This window comes from Hemitrygon akajei, chromosome 9 (genome assembly GCF_048418815.1).
Source record: "Hemitrygon akajei chromosome 9, sHemAka1.3, whole genome shotgun sequence".
Taxonomy (NCBI): Eukaryota; Metazoa; Chordata; class Chondrichthyes; order Myliobatiformes; family Dasyatidae; genus Hemitrygon; species Hemitrygon akajei.
This window is the reverse complement of record NC_133132.1, coordinates 173,860,241-173,878,755: the sequence shown is the minus strand read 5'-3', so window position 1 is coordinate 173,878,755 and position 18,515 is coordinate 173,860,241. Positions and strand designations below refer to the sequence as shown.

At 44.0% G+C, this 18,515-nt stretch overlaps 1 protein-coding gene across 2 annotated transcripts in view; it reads left to right on the top strand.

Moving 5' to 3' along the window:
* Positions 1–18,515, top strand: part of mms22l (MMS22-like, DNA repair protein) — a 251,378-nt gene that overhangs the window by 176,777 nt on the left and 56,086 nt on the right. For both annotated transcript variants that reach the window (XM_073057520.1, XM_073057519.1), the window contains exons 15-16: positions 9,194–9,384; positions 10,573–10,723. In XM_073057520.1, the coding sequence (XP_072913621.1) occupies positions 9,194–9,384; positions 10,573–10,723 (342 nt within the window). The remainder of the gene's footprint in view (positions 1–9,193; positions 9,385–10,572; positions 10,724–18,515) is intronic.

Genomic DNA, 18,515 nt, shown 5'->3' with positions numbered 1-18,515 from the left:
CTGTACTACTGCTTTGCAAAAGACAAAGAACCAGATTATTAAGTAAACCCCCTGCTAGTGAAACAACTGTGCAGTGTAATTGGGAGAGTTTTCTCTGAAGTGTGCACCTCCTGACACACGGTATCACATACCAGTGTATATCAGGAAAGCACAATGCAGTCAAAGAAGACTGCATACCTGCAGCTGGGTCTGTAAGTAAATGTTTGCTTCTACACAATGGACCAGGTGTAATATCAATGAATCCTGCATTTAACAGAAAAAATTATTCAAAATAAATGTATCTCGAGGAATCTTAATCAGGACATGACTGTAATTTATCTAGAGAATAGAACAGTTGATTCCATTCTGCAGCTTCTCCTCCCCCACCTGATTTGTTTTTGGGTTTTAGTTCTATGTGTTTTAATTTTTTTAAGATTTGAATATTATGATTTTATTAAATAGATTAACATACAGCTGGACATGTTCAAGATAGGAGTAGCCAGTTTGTTCACCTCCCGGCTTCTCACTTCATTGCTCCCCCATTCACCCACCCTTCCCCTCACCTGGTCTCACCTACCACCTGGCAGCTTGTACTCCTTCCCCTCCCCTACCCGCCTTTTTATTCTGGCATCCTCCCCCTTCCTTTCCATTCCTGATGAAGGGTCTCAGCCTGAATCATCTAGATTTAAAGCATCTGCAGAATCTCTCGTGTTTCTGAATCTCTCTATTTTTAATAATTCAAAGTGATTCCGATGCAATAAACATTTATTGCAAATCAGTTTCACATTCAGAGAAATAGATTTCATTTGAAAATTGTTGCAGCAATTTCTTAATTGCTCCATTTCCTACCATAAGACCACAATCTGTGCGGATTGGAAATAACATCTCCACCTCGCTAACAATCAGCACAGGTGTACCTCAGGAATGTGTGCTTAGCCTTCTGCTCTGCTTTCTCTATACCCATGACTGAATAGCTAGGCATAGTTCAAATGCCACCGATAAATTTGCTGACGTTAGTAGAATCTCAGATGATGACGAAAGGGCGTACAGGAGGGAGATATATTAGCTAATGGAGTGGTGTCATAGCAACAACCTTGCACTCAAAGTTTGAAAGATCAAGGAGCTGATTGTGGACTTCAAAAAGGGTAAGATGAGGGAACACACACCAATCCTCATAGAGGGATCAATGTGGAGAGAGTGAGCAGTTTCAAGCTTCTGGATGTCAGTATCTCAGAGGACTTAACCTGGTTGCAACGTATTGATGCAGCTACAAAGAAGACAAGACAGCAGCTGTATTTCATTAGGAGGTTGAAGAGATTTGGTTTATCACCTAAGTACTCGAAAACTTCTACAGATGTACCACGGAGTGCATTTTCACTGGCTGCATCGCTGTCTGGTTTGGGGTGGGGCTACTGCACAAGACTGAAATAAGCTGCAGAAAGTTGTAAATCATGGGTGTAGGCACCATCGTCTCCAAGACATCTTCAGGAGAAAATGCCACAGAAAGATTATGTCCATCTTTAAGGATGCCCAGCACCCAGGACATGCCCTCTTCTCATTGTTACCATCAGGAAGAAGGTACAGAAACCTGAACCTAATGGTACGTAAGTCACCCGGGCCAGAGGAACTGCACCCTAGGGCTCTGAAAGAGGTAGCGGTAGAAACTGTGGGGGCATTAGAACTGATCTTTCAAAAATCATTAGAATCTGGCATGGTGCCAGAGCAAATGTCTTTAAGAAATGCATTTTTCCACTCTTTAAGAAAGGAGGAAGGCAGCAGAGTGGAAATTATAGACCTGTTAGCCTGACCAGTGATTGGGTAAATGTTGGAGTCTATTGTTAAGGATGAGGTTATAGAGTTCTTGGTGATATAGGACAGAGCCAACATAGTTTCCTTAAGGAAAAATCTTGCCTGACAAACCTGTTGGAATTCTTTGAGGAGAGTACACATAGGATAGATAAAGGGAGTGCAGTGGATGTTGTATATTTGGACTTTGAAAAGGCCTTTGACAAGGTATCACACATGAGGCTGCTGAGCAAGATAAGATCCCTTGGAAAGTTACTAACATGGTTAGTACATTGGCTGATTGGTAGGAGACAGTGAGTGGGATTGAAAGGATCCTTTTCTGGTTGGATGCCACTGACTAGTGGTGTTCCGTAGGGGTCAGTGCTGGGACTGCTTTTTATGTTGTATATTGATGATTTAGATGATGGAATAAATGGCTTTGTTGCCGAGTTTGCAGATGATACAAAGATTGGTGGTGGAGCAGGTAGTGTTGAGGAAACAGGCAGGATGCAGAAGGACTTGGACAGATTAGGAGAATGGGCAAGAAAGTGGCAAATTAAATACAATGTTAGAAAATGAACGGTCATCAACTTTGGTGGTAGAAATAGATGTGCAGACTATTTTCTAAATGGGGAGAAAATCCAAAAATCTGAGATGCAAAGGGACTTGGGAGTCCTTGTGCTGAACACCCTAAAGGTTAACTTGCAGGTCGAGTCGGTGGTGAGGAAGGCAAATGCCATGTTAGCATTCATTTCAAGAGGTCTAGAATACAAGAGCAGGGATGTGAGGCTGAGGCTTTATAAGGCACTGGTGAGACCTCACCTTGGGTATTGTGAACAGTTTTGTGCTCCTCATCTTAGAAAAGATGTGCTGGCATTGGAGAGGGTCCAGAGGAAGCTCACAAGATGATTCCGAGAATGAAAGGGTTATCAAATGAGGAACATTTGATACCTCTGGGTCTGTACCCACTGGAGTTTAGAAGGATGAGGGGGGATCTCATTGAAACCTTTCGAATGTTGAAAGACCTAAACAGAGTAGATGTGGAAAGGATGTTTCCCATGGTGGAGGAGTCTAGGACAAGAGGGCACAGCCTCAAGATAGAGGGGCGTCCATTTAAAACAGAGATGTGGAGAAATTTCTTTAGCCAGAGGTTTGTGAATTTATGGAATTTATTACTCCAGGCAGCTGCGGAGGCCAGGTCATTGGGTGTATTTAAGGCAGAGCATGATGGGTTTTTGATCGGCCACTGCATTAGAGGTTACAGGGAGTGGGGTTGAGGAGGGGAAAGAAGATCAGACATGATTAAATGATGGAGCAGGCTTGATGGAGCAAATGGCCTAATTCTGCTCCTATGTTCTTACGGCCACTCAGCAATTCAGGAACAGCTTCTTCCCCTCTGCCATTCAATTTCTGAAAGGACATTGAACCCATGAACACTACCTCCCTACTTTTTTTAAAATTTCTGTCTTTGCAGTACTTATTCTAACTATTTAATATACATATATATAATTACAGTAATTCAGTTTTTAAAAATTTATCCTGTATTGCGTTGTGCTGCTGCCGCAAAGTTAACAAGTTACACAAGATGTGCCAGTGATAGTAAACCTGACTGTGATTCTGAGCAGCTGAAGGGTGGCAGTGTAGTGTAGTGGTTAGCACAATGCTTTACAGCACAGGCGACCTGCTGCTGCAAACTGTAAGGAGTTTGTACGTTCTCCTTGTGACTCCTTGGCTAAGGTCCCTGTTTGTACGTTCACCCCCACATCCAAAGACACACTGGTGAGTAGGTTAATTGGTCATTATACATTTATCCATGATTGAGCTTGGATTAAAATGGGGGATTGGTGGATGGCATCTTTTCTGTATCTCAACGAATAAACAGCTCCTGAACTGCTTTGAAATCCTGTAATTTATCTTGTTATGCGGTATGCAGAAATGTTCAGAATAAAACTGCATTCCTTTCTCACTGTTAAGAATGGATCATATTTGATGCATTATTTAGAGTCATACAGCACTACAGCATCGAAAGAGTTTGTGCTGAACTATTATTCTGTCTGCTCCCATTGACCTGCACCTGCACCATCACCCTTCATGCTCATCCCATCCATTAACCTATTTAAATTTCTCTTAAATGTTGGAGTCAAACCCGTGTTCCCCAGTTTTTGTGGCTCTTGTTCCACACTCTCACCACTCTCTGAGTGAAGAAGTTCCCCTTAAACTTCTCACCTTTAGCCCATAACCTCTCTCAGTGGAAAAAGCACGTGTGTGTTTACCCTATCTGTGCCCCTCAGAATTCTGTATACCTCTATCAAATCTCCCCTCAATGTCCTGTGCTCCAGGGAATAAAATCCTAATCTATTCAACCTTTCCTTTACTCAGATATTTAGTTATACAATATTTAACTTTCATTATTGTAGGTGATTTTTGTCTGAAACAGTCAAGCCATAGAGAGCTAGTGGTGTTACACTGTAAAGGAACTAACTTGAAAACAAGCAGTAATTTATTATTCCACTCTCTGAGCTAATTTTTATATTATAATGTTGGAAAATATAATACAGCTTTTAGATTAATGATTATTTGTAGAATATGGAGTGAAATTTACCTGTACTGCTTGCTTGGAGTGAGCAACTATTAAAAACAGTCCTGAGCATGATTAGACACAAGCCTACAGATACTGGGTCCTGAGTACAAAAAATGAGGGGAAAATACCCATTTCATTTTACAGACATTGCCTGACACACCAGATCTCTTCAGCAGCTCCACTCTTGCTCTGAGAACTGGTTTAGAATTGACTGGTAGAGTTGGGTACGAAGATTACATTTTGGCTTTATTCCCCTTCTAGTTATTAAAGTTATTACCCGTAAACCATCAGGATCCTGAACCAGTGAGGATGACTTCACACAACTCAACTCTGAACTGATTCCACAAACTACATATTCCCATTCAAGGACTCTACAGATCATATTATATATAGCACTGTGAAAAAGGTTTAGACACATATATATAGCTAGGTTGCCTAAGGTTTGCACAGTACGGTAGTAATTTTACTTATTGCCCTGTACTGCTGCTACAGAAAAAAAACACATTTCATGACATATGGGAATGTTGATAAACCTGATTCTGATATGGGTCTCTATTGTGGACTGAGAATGGGAAGCGGGCAGGGAGAGGAGAATCATGGTTGGGAAAAGGGCAAGGGGTATTTCTTTATATTCTTAATGAATCTCAGGGTATTATATAGTGGCATATACAATATGTACTTTGAGAACAAATTGTCTTTGACTTCGACTTACTGTCACATGTATATTGAAACATCAAAACAAACAGCATTTGTGTCCATGAGCAACACAGTCCGAAGATTGTGCTGGGGGTAACTTGCAAGTGACGCTATGCTTCCAAACAGAATAGCATGCCCATCAATTAGTAACCCTAATCCCTATGTCTTTGGAATGTGGGAAAATACCAGAGCACCTGGAGGAAACCCATATAGTCACAGGGAGAAGATATAAACTCCTTGTAAACAACAGTGGGAATTGAGCCTTCATCTCACACCCAGTGCTGTAAAGCGTTACATGAACCACTATGCTGCGATGAAAAGGTTGCCATAAAGCTTTGTGGGTAGTTTCACTGCTTTCAGAGATTTTAATGTGCTTACATTTTATAAGACCATAAGATAGAGGAGCAGAATTAGACAATTGGGCCCATTGAATCTGCTCCGCCGTTTCATCATGCCTGATCCAGCTTTCCTCTCAGCCCCAAACTCCTGCCTTCTCTCCTTCATGCTCTGATTAATCAAGAATATATCATATTGTTTAATATTAATGTTTCTCATTTCAAAAAATCTAAATATAGTTAAGTTCAGTGGAATTTGATATTAGACCTTTGTTGAACTTTATCCAATTGATGCCACGGAAAGTACTTAATTCTGGTCATTTAAGCAATTTATTATTTCAAGCATGATTAAAAAAAACCTCTTTACTCTTTAGTACACAGCTCTTTTCAGTCCAGTTGGAATAACTTTCTATTCTCAAATTTGATGATTGCTCCTAAATCTGCGGAGTGTGGTCCTCAGGTTAAACTCTACTGTCTCTTGTCACTACCTGTCCTTCTCAGTGTGAGGAGCTGTTGAGTGAATCAAGCATTGGTTTCAATATGTAACAAGGTGGGCGGGTTGTGATGAAAGGCGTGGGGAGGGGTGGAAGCATTGTAAAGAATAGAGTACAGTGAAGTGGAATGTTAAAATGATCAGAAACCCAGCGAGTGGAGGAATGAACATGTACTGCACAGAGTGAAATGTCTGTTCTGTGCGGGCAATGTTCCACCTTCTCCAGTGCAAAGGCAATAATTATAGATGTTCAAAATGAAAAGAACCCACTTTGCCCAATTCCAAAAAGGAATTTCTCATAATGCAGCATGAGATTAATTTCTACTCCTTTACCATAACAAGTTCTCACCATTGCGTGGGGAATGAATAATCTGTCATATAATCAATCACTAGAAAATGTAATAACTCTGAGATGAAAGAATAACGATGAGCTTTATTTGCCACATGTACATTGAAACATACAGTGAAGTGTCTTGTTTGCATCAACAACCAACACAGTGCAAGGTTGTGCTGTGGACAGCCCAGAATAGAAATCGCTTGAAGACACACACTCAATGATTCAGGATTAGCTTCTTCTGCCATCAGATTTCTGAAAGGTCCATGAACACTACTTCATTATTCTTTTTTTTGCAGTTTATTTATTTTGTGTGTAACCCTCTCACCGGGGCTCATGTACAGACTTGGCTCATTGGCTAACCCTGCTGACAGCCACGTAACTGAGCAGTGAGAAGGCCACTTTAATAACAGATCGGATACAGCATAAAATCATAAAGAGACTAAATTTATCAATTTCAGCTTTATCGAAGAGTTAATAGAAAAAATAAGAAAAAGAAACAAAAGGGCCCATTACAGTGAAATCCGTCTCAATATGCATGTAAATGTTGTAGTGGATGGTGTAGCGTTTACTCACAGTGGTGAATTCTCATCACCGATCACAGGTACAACTTCCCTGCTGGAACTACTTTGACTCATGAATCACTCCATGCATTAGGGTCTCCCCTTCGGATAGGATCCTCCAGACCATATAACCATATAACAATTACAGCACGGAAACAGGCCATCTCGGCCCTTCTAGTCCGTGCCGAATGCTTACTCTCACCTAGTCCCACTGACCCGCACTCAGCCAATAACCCTCCATTCCTTTCCTGTCCATTATACCTATCCAATTTTACTTTAGATGACAATACCGAACCTGCCTCTACCATTTCTACTGGAAGCTCATTCCACACAGCTACCACTCTCTGAGTAAAGAAATTCCCCCTCGTGTTACCCTTAAACTTTTGCCCCCTAACTCTCAACTCATGTCCTCTTGTTTGAATCTCCCCTACTCTCAATGGAAAAAGCCTATCCACATCAACTCTATCTATCCCCCTCATAATTTTAAATACCTCTATCAAGTCCCCCCTCAATCTTCTATGCTCCGAAGAATAAAGACCTAACTTGTTCAATCTTTCCCTGTAACTTAGGTACTGAAACCCAGGTAACATTCTAGTAAATCTTCTCTGTACTCTCTCTATTTTGTTGACATCTTTCCTATAATTTGGTGACCAGAACTGTACACAATACTCCAAATTCAGCCGTACCAATGCCTTGTACAATTTTAACATTACATCCCAACTCCTATACTCAATGCTCTGATTTATAAAGGCCAACATACCAAAAGCTTTCTTCACCACCCTATCCACATGAGATTCCACCTTCAAGGAACTATTCACCATTATTCCTAGATCACTCTGTTCTACTGCATTCTTCAATGCCCTACCATTTACGATGTATGTCCTATTTGGATTATTCCTACCAAAATGTAGCACCTCACACTTACCTGCATTAAACTCCATCTGCCATCTTTCAGCCCGCTCTTCTAACTGGCCTAAATCTCTCTGCAAACTTTGAAAGCCTACTTCATTATCCACAACGCCACCTACCTTAGTATCATCTGCATACTTACTAATCCAATTTACTACCCCATCATCCAGATCATTAATGTATATGATAAACAATGTTGGACCCAGCACAGATCCCTGAGGCACACCACTAGTCACCGGCCTCCAACCTGACAAACAGTTATCCATCATCACTCTCTGGCATCTCCCATCCAGCCACTGTTGAATCCATTTTACTACTTCAATATTAATACCTAACGATTGAACCTTCCTAACTAACCTTCCATGCGGAACCTTGTCAAAGGCTTTACTGAAGCCCATATAGACAACATCCACTGCTTTACCCTTGTCAACTTTCCTGGTAACCTCTTCAAAAAATTCAATAAGATTTGTCTTATTTGTCAGACGTCTTCCCTAATCCTCTCCTCTCTGCATCTCCTGCCAAAATACCCCAAACTCGACTGCTGGCCATCAGAAATCTGTCTCTAGAATCTTCTCCCCATCCCACCACCGTGATTGGCTGACACAGTATTCTTAAGTTAAACGACAGGGCTCCTTTAGCCGAAACCAGTAGGGCACACTGCTTTTTCAGAGAACTGCTAAAATAAAATACTTCACAGCATAGCAGTAGAAATTTTAAGCAAAGCGTTCTGTGTGATTTATGGTAACGTTATGACTTTGCACTGTACTGCAGCCGTCAAGCAACACATTTCGTAAGACTATGAGATATAGGAGCAGAATTAGGCCATTTGGCCCATTGAATCTGCTCTGCCATTTCATCATGGCTGATCCATTTCCCTCTCAGCCTCAGTCTCCTGCCTTCTCCCCGTATTCCTTCATGCCCTGACTAATCAAGCATATCAACCTCTGCCTTAAATATACCCCATGACTTGGTCTCCACAGCTGCCTGTAACAACGAATTCCACAGATTCACCACCGTCTGGATGAAGAAAATCCTCCTTATTTCTGTTCCATATGGACATCTGAGGCAGTGTCCTCCGGTCTTAATCTCCCAAACCATAGGAAACATCCTCTCCACATTCACTCCTTTAACACTCGATAGGTTTAACTGCAAACCCCCTCATTCTGTGAATTCCAGTGAGTACAGGCCCAGAGCCATCTAATGCTCCTCATATGATGCCTATCAATCCCAGTATCCTTTTCTTGAACTTCTTTGAACCTTCTCCAGTGTCAGCACATCCTTCCTTAGATAAGGGCTCTAGAACTGCTCACAACACTCCAAGTGAGGCCTCACCAGTGCTTTATAAAGTCTCAACTTTACATCCTTGCTTTTATATTCTAGTCCACTGGAAATGCTATTATTGCATGCCTTCATTTTCTTGCATTTTTATGTTATATAAGACGATGATAATAATCTGATTCTGGTTCTGAACACTCCTTACAAGGTTCACAATATCTTTATTTGGTCTGCCTTTCTCAGGAGCGTGAACAAGCGCCTGGTCCAGCTCACTCAGCAGGATCCTCTGCCTTCTCACAGCCTTCCAGCACCGTTAGTTGCCAAAGAGCGCCACCTAGCGATCGCCTGTGCTCTCTGGAAGAATTTCTTCCCCTTCGTGAAGAGCCAAAGACTGTCACAGACACCTTCTTCACAGACAGCTGACGTGGCTGCAGGTCAGTACCTCCCCTGTTACAGATCTTTGAAAACTGCCTAATAAGGCCGAGTGCGGGGTTAATGACAGGATTCTTAGCACTGTGGAGGAACAGAGGGATCTCCGGGGTCTGGGAGCGTAGATCCCTCAAAAGTTGCTGCTGAGGCTGATCGGGTTGTTAGGATGTGCTATGGTGTATGGTGTGTTGGCCTTAATTCATCAGGGGATTGAGTACAACAGCCTTAGTGGTACAGCTCTATAAAAAAAGATGGAATATTGTGTTCAGTTCTGGTCCTTTCATTATAGGAAGCATGTGGAAGCTTTAGGGAGGGTGCAGAGGACATATACTGGGATGATGAATGGGCTGAGCAAGCTTGGGCTTTTCTGTTTGGAGTGAAGGAGGATCAGAGATGACGATAGAGGTGTAAAAGATGATAAGCATAGACAAATGACAGCCAAGGACTTTTTCCCAGGGTGGCAATGGTCCATACAAGTAGGCTTAATTCTAAAAGGATTAAAAGAAAGTGTGGAGAGATGCTAGAGGTATTTTTTTTTACACAGATATGAAAAACACACTGTCATTGGTGCTGGCAGAGGCAGACATATTAAGGATGCCCAAGAGAGTGAAAAGCACATGGATGATAGAAAAATGGAGGGCTTTGTACGAAGGAAGTGTTTGATTGATCATGGAGTAGATTAAAAGATTGGCACAACATTGTGGGTCGATGGCCCTATACTGTGCTGTACCGTTTAGCACACAGTACGCAGCAAAGGGAGATGAATTCTGCTCCTACTGTTCAGGAGAATGTTTCCAAATGTGGTATACAAAGACAAAAAGAGATCTGCAGATAATGGAAATCTTGAGGAGCACATGCAAAATGTTGGAAGAACTCAGCAGATCAGTCAGCATCAATGGAGATGAATAAGACTAATAACTAATGATTAATGATAAGACTAATAACTATAACTAATGATTCTGTGAAAATCATTTGAGCCAAAAACTGGGTAGAGTCATTGGGCATTACAGCACAGATTGATAGCTCAGCACGGTCTAGATGGGACAAAGTGTTTGTTTTATGCTGTAGTGCTCTATGGCTATATTATAAAACCTGATACTGCGCTGTGACCAATGCACAAAGGAAAGTTTTTTATCTGAGGATTAACATTGTTTGTATAGGTTTTAATAAAACAGGAATATTCTATATTTCAGGTTTTACGCTCTTAGCAATAGATATGCCAAGCACCGCGCCATCAGATCTCCAACCACAACCTCTCATAAGCATGATGCAAATATTTGGCTGGGATAATATGGTGCACCCCCAGCTGGTGTCTCGATATCTCAGTCACCTCATTCAAAACAGGTAAAATATTGAATCTTTTCTTGACTTTGTATTCTCTCATTTTATTGTAAGCCAATGGTCAGCACTAGGCTCCAACAATAGAGAAGCACCTTGTTCTCACAGGTATAATGCAAGACTTTGAGCGCACATCACAGTCTGAGTTTTCCTACTCAGGTATGTTACATCCATTTATCAAAGTTCAAAATAAATTTATTATCAGAGATTCATTTTCTGCGGACATTCACAGTACATACATAGAGTCACAATAGAATCAATGAAAACCGGACAAAACAAGATGGACAAACAACCAATGTGCAAAAGACATCAAGTTGTGCAAATGAAAAAAAGTAGAAAGCAAGTTAATATTAAAAATTGAAAAAAAAAAATATATATATACACACAGTGGCATGTAAAAGTTTGGGCACACCTGGTCAAAATTTCTGTTACTGTGAATAGCTAAGCGAGTAAAAGATTACCTGATTTCCAAAAGGCATAAAGTTAAAGATGACACATTGCTTTAATACTTTAAGCAGGATTACTTTTTTATTTTCATCTTTTACAGTTTCAAAATAGCAAAAAAAGGGAAAAGGGCCCGAAGCAAAAGTTTGGGCACCCTGCATGGTCAGTACTTAGTAATACCCCCTTTGACAAGTATCACAGCTTGTAAACGCTTTTTGTAGCCAGCAAAGAGTCTCTCAATTCTTGTTTGGAGGATTTTCGCCCATTCTTCCTTGCAAAAGGCTTCTAGTTCTGTGAGATTCTTGGGGCCGTCTTACATGCACTGCTCTTTTGAGGTCTATCCACAGATTTTCGATGATGTTTAGGTTGGGGGACTGTGAGGGCCATGGCAAAACCTTCAACTTGCACCTCTTGAGGTAGTCCATTGTGGATTTTGAGGTGCGTTTAGGATCATTATCTGTTGTAGAAGCCATCCTCTTTTCATCTTCAGCTTTTTTACAGATGGTGTGATGTTTGCTTCCAGAATTTGCTGGTATTTAATTGAATTCATTCTTCCCTCTACCAGTGAAATTTTCCCCGTGCCACTGGCTGCAACACAAGCCCAAAGCATGATTGAACCACCCCGTGCTTAACAGTTGGAAAGGTGTTCTTTTCATGAAATTCTGCACCCTTTTTTCTCCAAACATAGCTTTGTTCATTGCAGCCAAAAAGTTCTATTTTAACTTCGTCAGTCCACAGGACTTGTTTCCAAAATGCATCATGCTTGTTTAGATGTTCCTTTGCAAACTTCTGACGCTGAATTTTGTGGTGAGGATGCAGGAAAGGTTTTCTTTTGATGACTCTTCCATGAAGGTCATATTTGTGCAGGTGTCACTGCACAGTAGAACAGTGCACCACCACTCCAGAGTCTGCTAAATCTTCCTGAAAGTCTTTTGCAGTCAAACAGGGGTTTTGATTTGCCTTTCTAGTAATCCTACGAGCAGTTCTCTTGGGAAGTTTTCTTGGTCTTCCAGACCTCAACTTGACCTCCACCGTTCCTGTTAACTGCCATTTCTTAATTACATTATGAACTGAGGAAACGGCGACCTGAAACCGTATTGCTATCTTCTTATAGCCTTCTCCTGCTTTGTGGGCATCATTTATTTTAATTTTCACAGTGCTAGGCAGCTGCTTAGAGGATCCCATGGCTGCTGATTGTTGGGACGAGGTTTGAGGAGTCAGAGTATTTATTAAGCTTTGAAATTTGCATCACCTGGCCTTTCACACTGAATCTCCAGTTTCCACGTTGAATCTCGAGTATCCACATTGAATCACCACAGTTTCCATATTGAATCCCCACAGTATCCACATTGAATCTTCACAGTTTCCACATTAAATCTCCATAGTTTCCACATTGAATCTCCAGTTTCAGCATTGAATCTCCACAGTTTCCACATTGAATCTCCACAGTTTCCGTTTTGAATCTCCAGTTTCCGCTTTGAATCTCCAGTTTCCACATTGAATCACCACGGTTTCCACACTGAATCTCCAGTTTCCACATTGAATCACCACAGTTTCCGCTTTGAATCTCCAGTTTCCACATTGAATCTCCACAGTTTCCACACTGAATCTCCAGTTTCCGCTTTGAATCTCCACAGTTTCCACATTGAACCTCCACAGTTTCCGCTTTGAATCTCCACAGTTTCCACATTGAACCTCCACAGTTTCCGCTTTGAATCTCCAGTTTCCGCTTTGAATCTCCAGTTTCCGCTTTGAATCTCCAGTTTCCGCATTGAATCTCCAGTTTCCACATTGAATCTCCAGTTTCCACACTGAATCTCCAGTTTCCACATTGAATCTCCACAGTTTCCGCTTTGAATCTCCACAGTTTCCGCTTTGAATCTCCACAGTTTCCGCTTTGAATCTCCACAGTTTCCACATTGAATCTCCAGTTTCCGCTTTGAATCTCCACAGTTTCCACACTGAATCTCCAGTTTCCGCTTTGAATCTCCACAGTTTCCACACTGAATCTCCAGTTTCCGCTTTGAATCTCCAGTTTCCACACTGAATCTCCACAGTTTCCACATTGAATCTCCACAGTTTCCGCTTTGAATCTCCACAGTTTCCGCTTTGAATCTCCACAGTTTTCACATTGAATCTCCAGTTTCCACATTGAATCTCCTTAGTTTCCACTTTGAAGCATTACAGTTTCCATACACTCCAACTTCAGGGAGCAGTGTCTCAGAAAAGCAGCTTCCATTATTAAGGACCTCCAGCATCCAGGGCATGCCTTGTCTCACTGTTACTGTCAGGTAGAAGGTACAGAAGCCTTAAGGGAGACACTCAGCAAGTCAGGAACAGCTTCTTCCCCTCTTCCACCCGATTCATAAATGGACATTGATCCTTTGGACAGTATTCCAGTTTTTTTAATATACAATTGTAATGCACTGTGAGGTTTCATTGCTAATGTAATGGCCTCTCTGTAATGTTTCACTGCTGAGGTAATGGTTTCTCTATAGAAGCAATGTTTGAGTTATGACTAGAGAAAACGGAGGCTTTGGAATGTCCGCCATCCAATGAGAGGGCTGTTGTTTTTCTTGTGGGTCTGAGAGAAGGGATTTTATGATCTTTTGTCAGCGAGAGATGAATAGAGAAGACATGAGTGGAGAGAGTTGCTAGACCCTGGACAGACTGTATTTGGAGCAAAGGTCCGAGGGTCAGCAACACATGGAGGAGGCCGACAGGGAATGAATGGACGAACTGTGAGCTCCAGTGAGCACATTAGACTGTTTCATTAAAATGGGCCCTTTTTAAAAAATTTTCTTTACTAACCTGATAGTCCGATTAAGATTTATCAAGTTCATTTGTTTAATTGCCTCCGGTGTGCTGTCGGATATTTTGTGGTTCGGATTTGTAACCGGGCAACACATCACGCAGCATGCACACAAACGAGATTTCTCATTTTGGCTGGGTCAGAGGCCACCTTCCCCTAGACGAACACGTGCTGGCCAAACCTGAGGGTTACAATTGTGGGGGTATCATTCCGGGATTGATTCCTTTGGATGCAGTGTGACGGCCCTGAGCATTGAACCAGTGGGTTGTGTGTTTAAGTCTGTGCTGGCCTGGATGCTGCCGATGTGGAGTGGTGATGTGCCTCCATGGGGTTACTGGTATCTAGAGCATGCGTGTTGAGTCAGGTGGCTATTCGTACCCCGGATGAATTGTTAATTCGATTTTTGAGTACTGTTAAAGCTGTTAGCAAAGTTGTGGTTGTAGCACAGAGGTTTGAAAAAATGGTGGGCTCAGACCTTGTTTTAGTTCAGACTAGCGTTGACTTAGCAGTAGTGGAACTGTCCACTCTTCCTGGTGCCCCAGGTGAGGTGGGGCCATGGCCTGTCCATACTGTCAGGGAGGAGGGGAGTGTAGCGGAGTGGGATGAGTCACAAGTCGAGCTTCCCGTTGCTTGGAGCAGAGACTTCAAAGACAGAGTTCTGTTGTTTCTGAGGAGTGAGGGGAAGGAGTGTTTGGATTTGAAATGTCTGATTAGTCCCCGTCCCCTAGTGAAGAGTGAGAGTTCTGGGTTGGCATCAGTCCTTACCTCTCTGGCAAATAAGTGGCCCAGTGCACAGGCAGAGCGTCCCCACCGGAAGCTAAGAATATTCTCTGGAATAACGTTCACGCCGAGGGGAAGAGGAATATGAGACCTGGGCAGAGCAGACCTCTCAGTTGTTACATGAGTGGCGGTGCTCTGGTGATGTAAAGAGACAGAGGCTGGTTGAAAGTTTGAGGGGTTTGGGCGCTGACGTGATGAAAGCTCTGAAATCGTGGCAGCCCCTAGCCAACACTGCCAATGACCTGGGTGCATTGAAGAGTACCTTTGGCCCGACAGGGAGCCCAATGGGTTTCAGAACATGTGTCAGGAGAAGGGGAAGCAGCTTTCTGCTTACATTTTTTTCGTTAGAGAGGCAGCTACATGGCTTGCAGCACAGAGGGGTCATTCAGGCAGCTGAGGTAGATCACGGACCAGAATAGCACGTCCAGCAGTGCTTGCGCCGTTCCAAGCAGAAGCAGAAGAAGGGTGCCCAGTCCCAGTACCTGATTGCTTGAGGTCTCCGACAGTCTCATAAGACGCTCCCCCTTCCTTCTTTTGTTGAGCTGATCAGAGAGGTACGGGAAGAGGAGAACACATCGGAGGCACGGAAGGGCTCCATCAGTGGGGAACAGTCGTCGGTAGTAGCCCCTTGTGGTGAAGTGACCATGGCTAGCCCTACCCGGGGCATGGTAAAGGAGATTGTGGCAGAGTTGGGCTGTCTGAGATGTCCTGGGTGCTAACAGCGGGTGTCGATAGGACTGGTAGAGAGAGGGGTCCCCTATGGGTACGGACTATGTAGAGGGCTGCGGGTGGCCGGGGTTCCGCGAGAAGGGGTGCGGCTGGTATTGTCTGTTATAACTGTGGTGAAGAGGGACACTTCAGGCGGGAGTGTGAGTGGAAGGAAGCCCCTCGGTGAGTGAGCCCCTGGGTACTTAAGCAGAGAGGGGTTTTGGGAAACTTACAGGAGACCTAGTGAGGGAATGGCCTGGTGTCTCTGGAGGAACACGTTTCCAGCAATGTACCAAGTAACCCACGAAAGCGAAAAGCCCTATTCCTGAAGGTTTAGTGGGACCATGCTCCAGTGTGTCGCTACAGAGAGAGGATATTTACACTAAAGCCATACTGGACAACGGGTCACAGGTCACGTTGTTGTACCGTTTGTTTTACAACCAGTATCTGAAGCATTTATCATTGACACCATTCCGGGCACTAGAGATCTGAGGTCTTAGTGCTGGTGATTATCCACACGCTGGTTATTTGTCAGTGAAACTGGAGTTTTCGGAGACTGATGTGGGAGTGGCTGAGGTCCTTGACACATAAGTGCTGGTTTGTCCGGACCATGTTGAGAAGGTGGCATTTCAGTCCTGGTGGAGACCAGCACATCTCTTGTGAGGAGGCTCATGGGGGCCTGCAAGGAGAAGCCTGGTGAGAGCTTTCTGGGAACATTGTCCGTGCACCCGGTGTTTCGAGCTGCTTTTGAGGAAGTGTGTGGCTGCATTGGGCCGGTTACCGAATTTAGACGAGGGACTGTGTGGTTCACCCAGTTGAAGCCAATGGTAGTACGGCCCGGGGAAGTAGCGAGAGTGATGGGGACCCCCAAGTTTCCCAGAGTGCCTGAGGGCGAGGCTCTCTTAGCGGACGCTCCGGAAGACCACAAGGGGGAGTTGGGATTTCCAGCTGGGGTACTGTTGAGGCCCGAATTGCAGAAGCCCTCAGTTGTACAGGCGAGCAGGATGGCAGTGATTGTCAGGAACATCATGACGAGGGAGATCACCTTCAAGCAGGGGATGCCCCTGGTGCATTTGTTCCCAGTGACGGTAATGTCTTGTGTCCCTGTGAGACAAGCCAGGGACACACTATCGGAAAAAGGGGGAAAGTTGACTACTGAGTAATTCAACTTCAGGGACCCCCCAGTTCCTGTGGGTTGGAAGAGGAGGTTGGTAGAGAAGACGTTGAAACTGGAAGGTGTCTTTTCCACTGATGAGTTTGATGTGGGTTGTTCCAAGAGCACGCCTCACACTAACCGGGTGACCAAGGACACCCGTTTAGCGAGAGGTCGTGGCGACTGGTCCCTGCGGAGGTGGAGGACGTTCGGCAGCATTTGTGTAAGTTGAAGGAAGCTGGGATCATCACTGAGTCCCGAAGCCCCTATGTGTCCCCAACAGTAGTGGCCCGAAAGAAGAATGGGAAGGTATGCATGTGTGTGGACTATAGGGCTCTGAACAGGCACACCATCCCTGATCAGTATACTGTCCTGAGGGTCGAAGATGCACTGGCCTGTCTGAGTGGTGCGAAGTGGTTTAGTGTGTTAGATTTGAGGAGTGGATATGACCAGATCCCGGTGAGTGAGGCCGACAAAGAGAAAACAGCATTTATATGTGCCCTGGGATTATTCCAGTTCGAAAGGATGCCCCAGGGCATATTGGGAGCTCCTGCAACCTTCCAGCAGGTCATTGAGAAGACGATATGTGATATGAACTTGCTTGAGGTATTGGTGTATCTGGATGACCTCATAGTGTTTGGGTCCACCTTGGAAGAACATGAAGTGAGGCTGCTGAAGGTGCTGGGCTACCTGAGAGCTGAAGGGTTAAAACTTTCCCGGGACAAGTGCCAGTTCTGTCAAACATCTGTTCGCTATGTTTGGCACATAGTCTCCGGGATGGAGTAGCTACAAATCCAGCTAAGATAGACCCCAGACTGTGAACACTCTGCTCTTGTTCCTCGGGTTCTGTGGTTACTATCGGGGGTTCGTGAAAGGCTAAGCAAAAGTGAGTCACCCGTTGAATCAGCTTCTGTGCGGTTACCCTCCCTTGGGGGAAGAAAGGGAGAGGCATAAAAGGACAGGAGGATGGAGAGTATCTTTAGCCTGTCAGAGCCCTTTAGACCGAGGTGGGATGCAAAATGTGAAGGGGCCTTTCAGTTGCTAAAGGAACTGCTGACGTCAGGACAGACAACAACCCCCTAACTTATATCCTGACCTCAGTGAAACTGGATGCCACAGGCCATTGGTGGTTGGCGGTGTTGTCTGCCTATAATTTCAGCCTGAATTACCAACTGGGGAGCCGGAACATTGATACTGATGCTTTGTCCCGACAGGTGCATGAGCGACTGGTCAGGGACGAGGAGTGGGAGAGCGTTCCTGCCCCAGGGGTGAAGGCCATGTGTCAGTTTGCCATCACCTTGAAGTCAGAGGGAAAGGAGAGGCAGGATCGAGCGGTGGATCAAGTGGGAGTTTCTGATGAGGCCATTCCCCAAGTTTACTGTAACCTGACTGCTCTGAAGACAAATCAGCTGCCGGAATTGAGTTCTGGGGAAGTGGCAGCTGCTTAGTGATACAGCCCGGGCATCCTTATCATTTGGTCAGCAGTCAAAAAAGGAGACGTGGTTCAGGCAGAGAAGATGAAACAGACGGTGGTGCCTATATTATTGAGAGAATGGCCTCGGTTGCCGTTGTGGAACCAGATCTTATACCGGGTCAGGTCACCCCCAGACTGACCTCGGCATTGCCAGCTGGTTCTGCCAGAGTAGTTTCGGAGGATTGCGTTGAAGTCACTGCATGATGATTCTGGACATTTTGGGGTGGAAAAGACCAATGGATTGCTCAGAGACTGGTTTTACTGGCCCCGAATGAAATCAGAGGTTGAAGAATACTGCAAATCGTGCATTCAATGCATACGGTGGAAGACACTGCTTACGCAGGCAGCTCCCTTGTCCCTCTTACAGAGTGCGGTGCCCCTGGACCTGGTGTGCATGGATTTCCTGTCAATACAACCCGATGCTAGC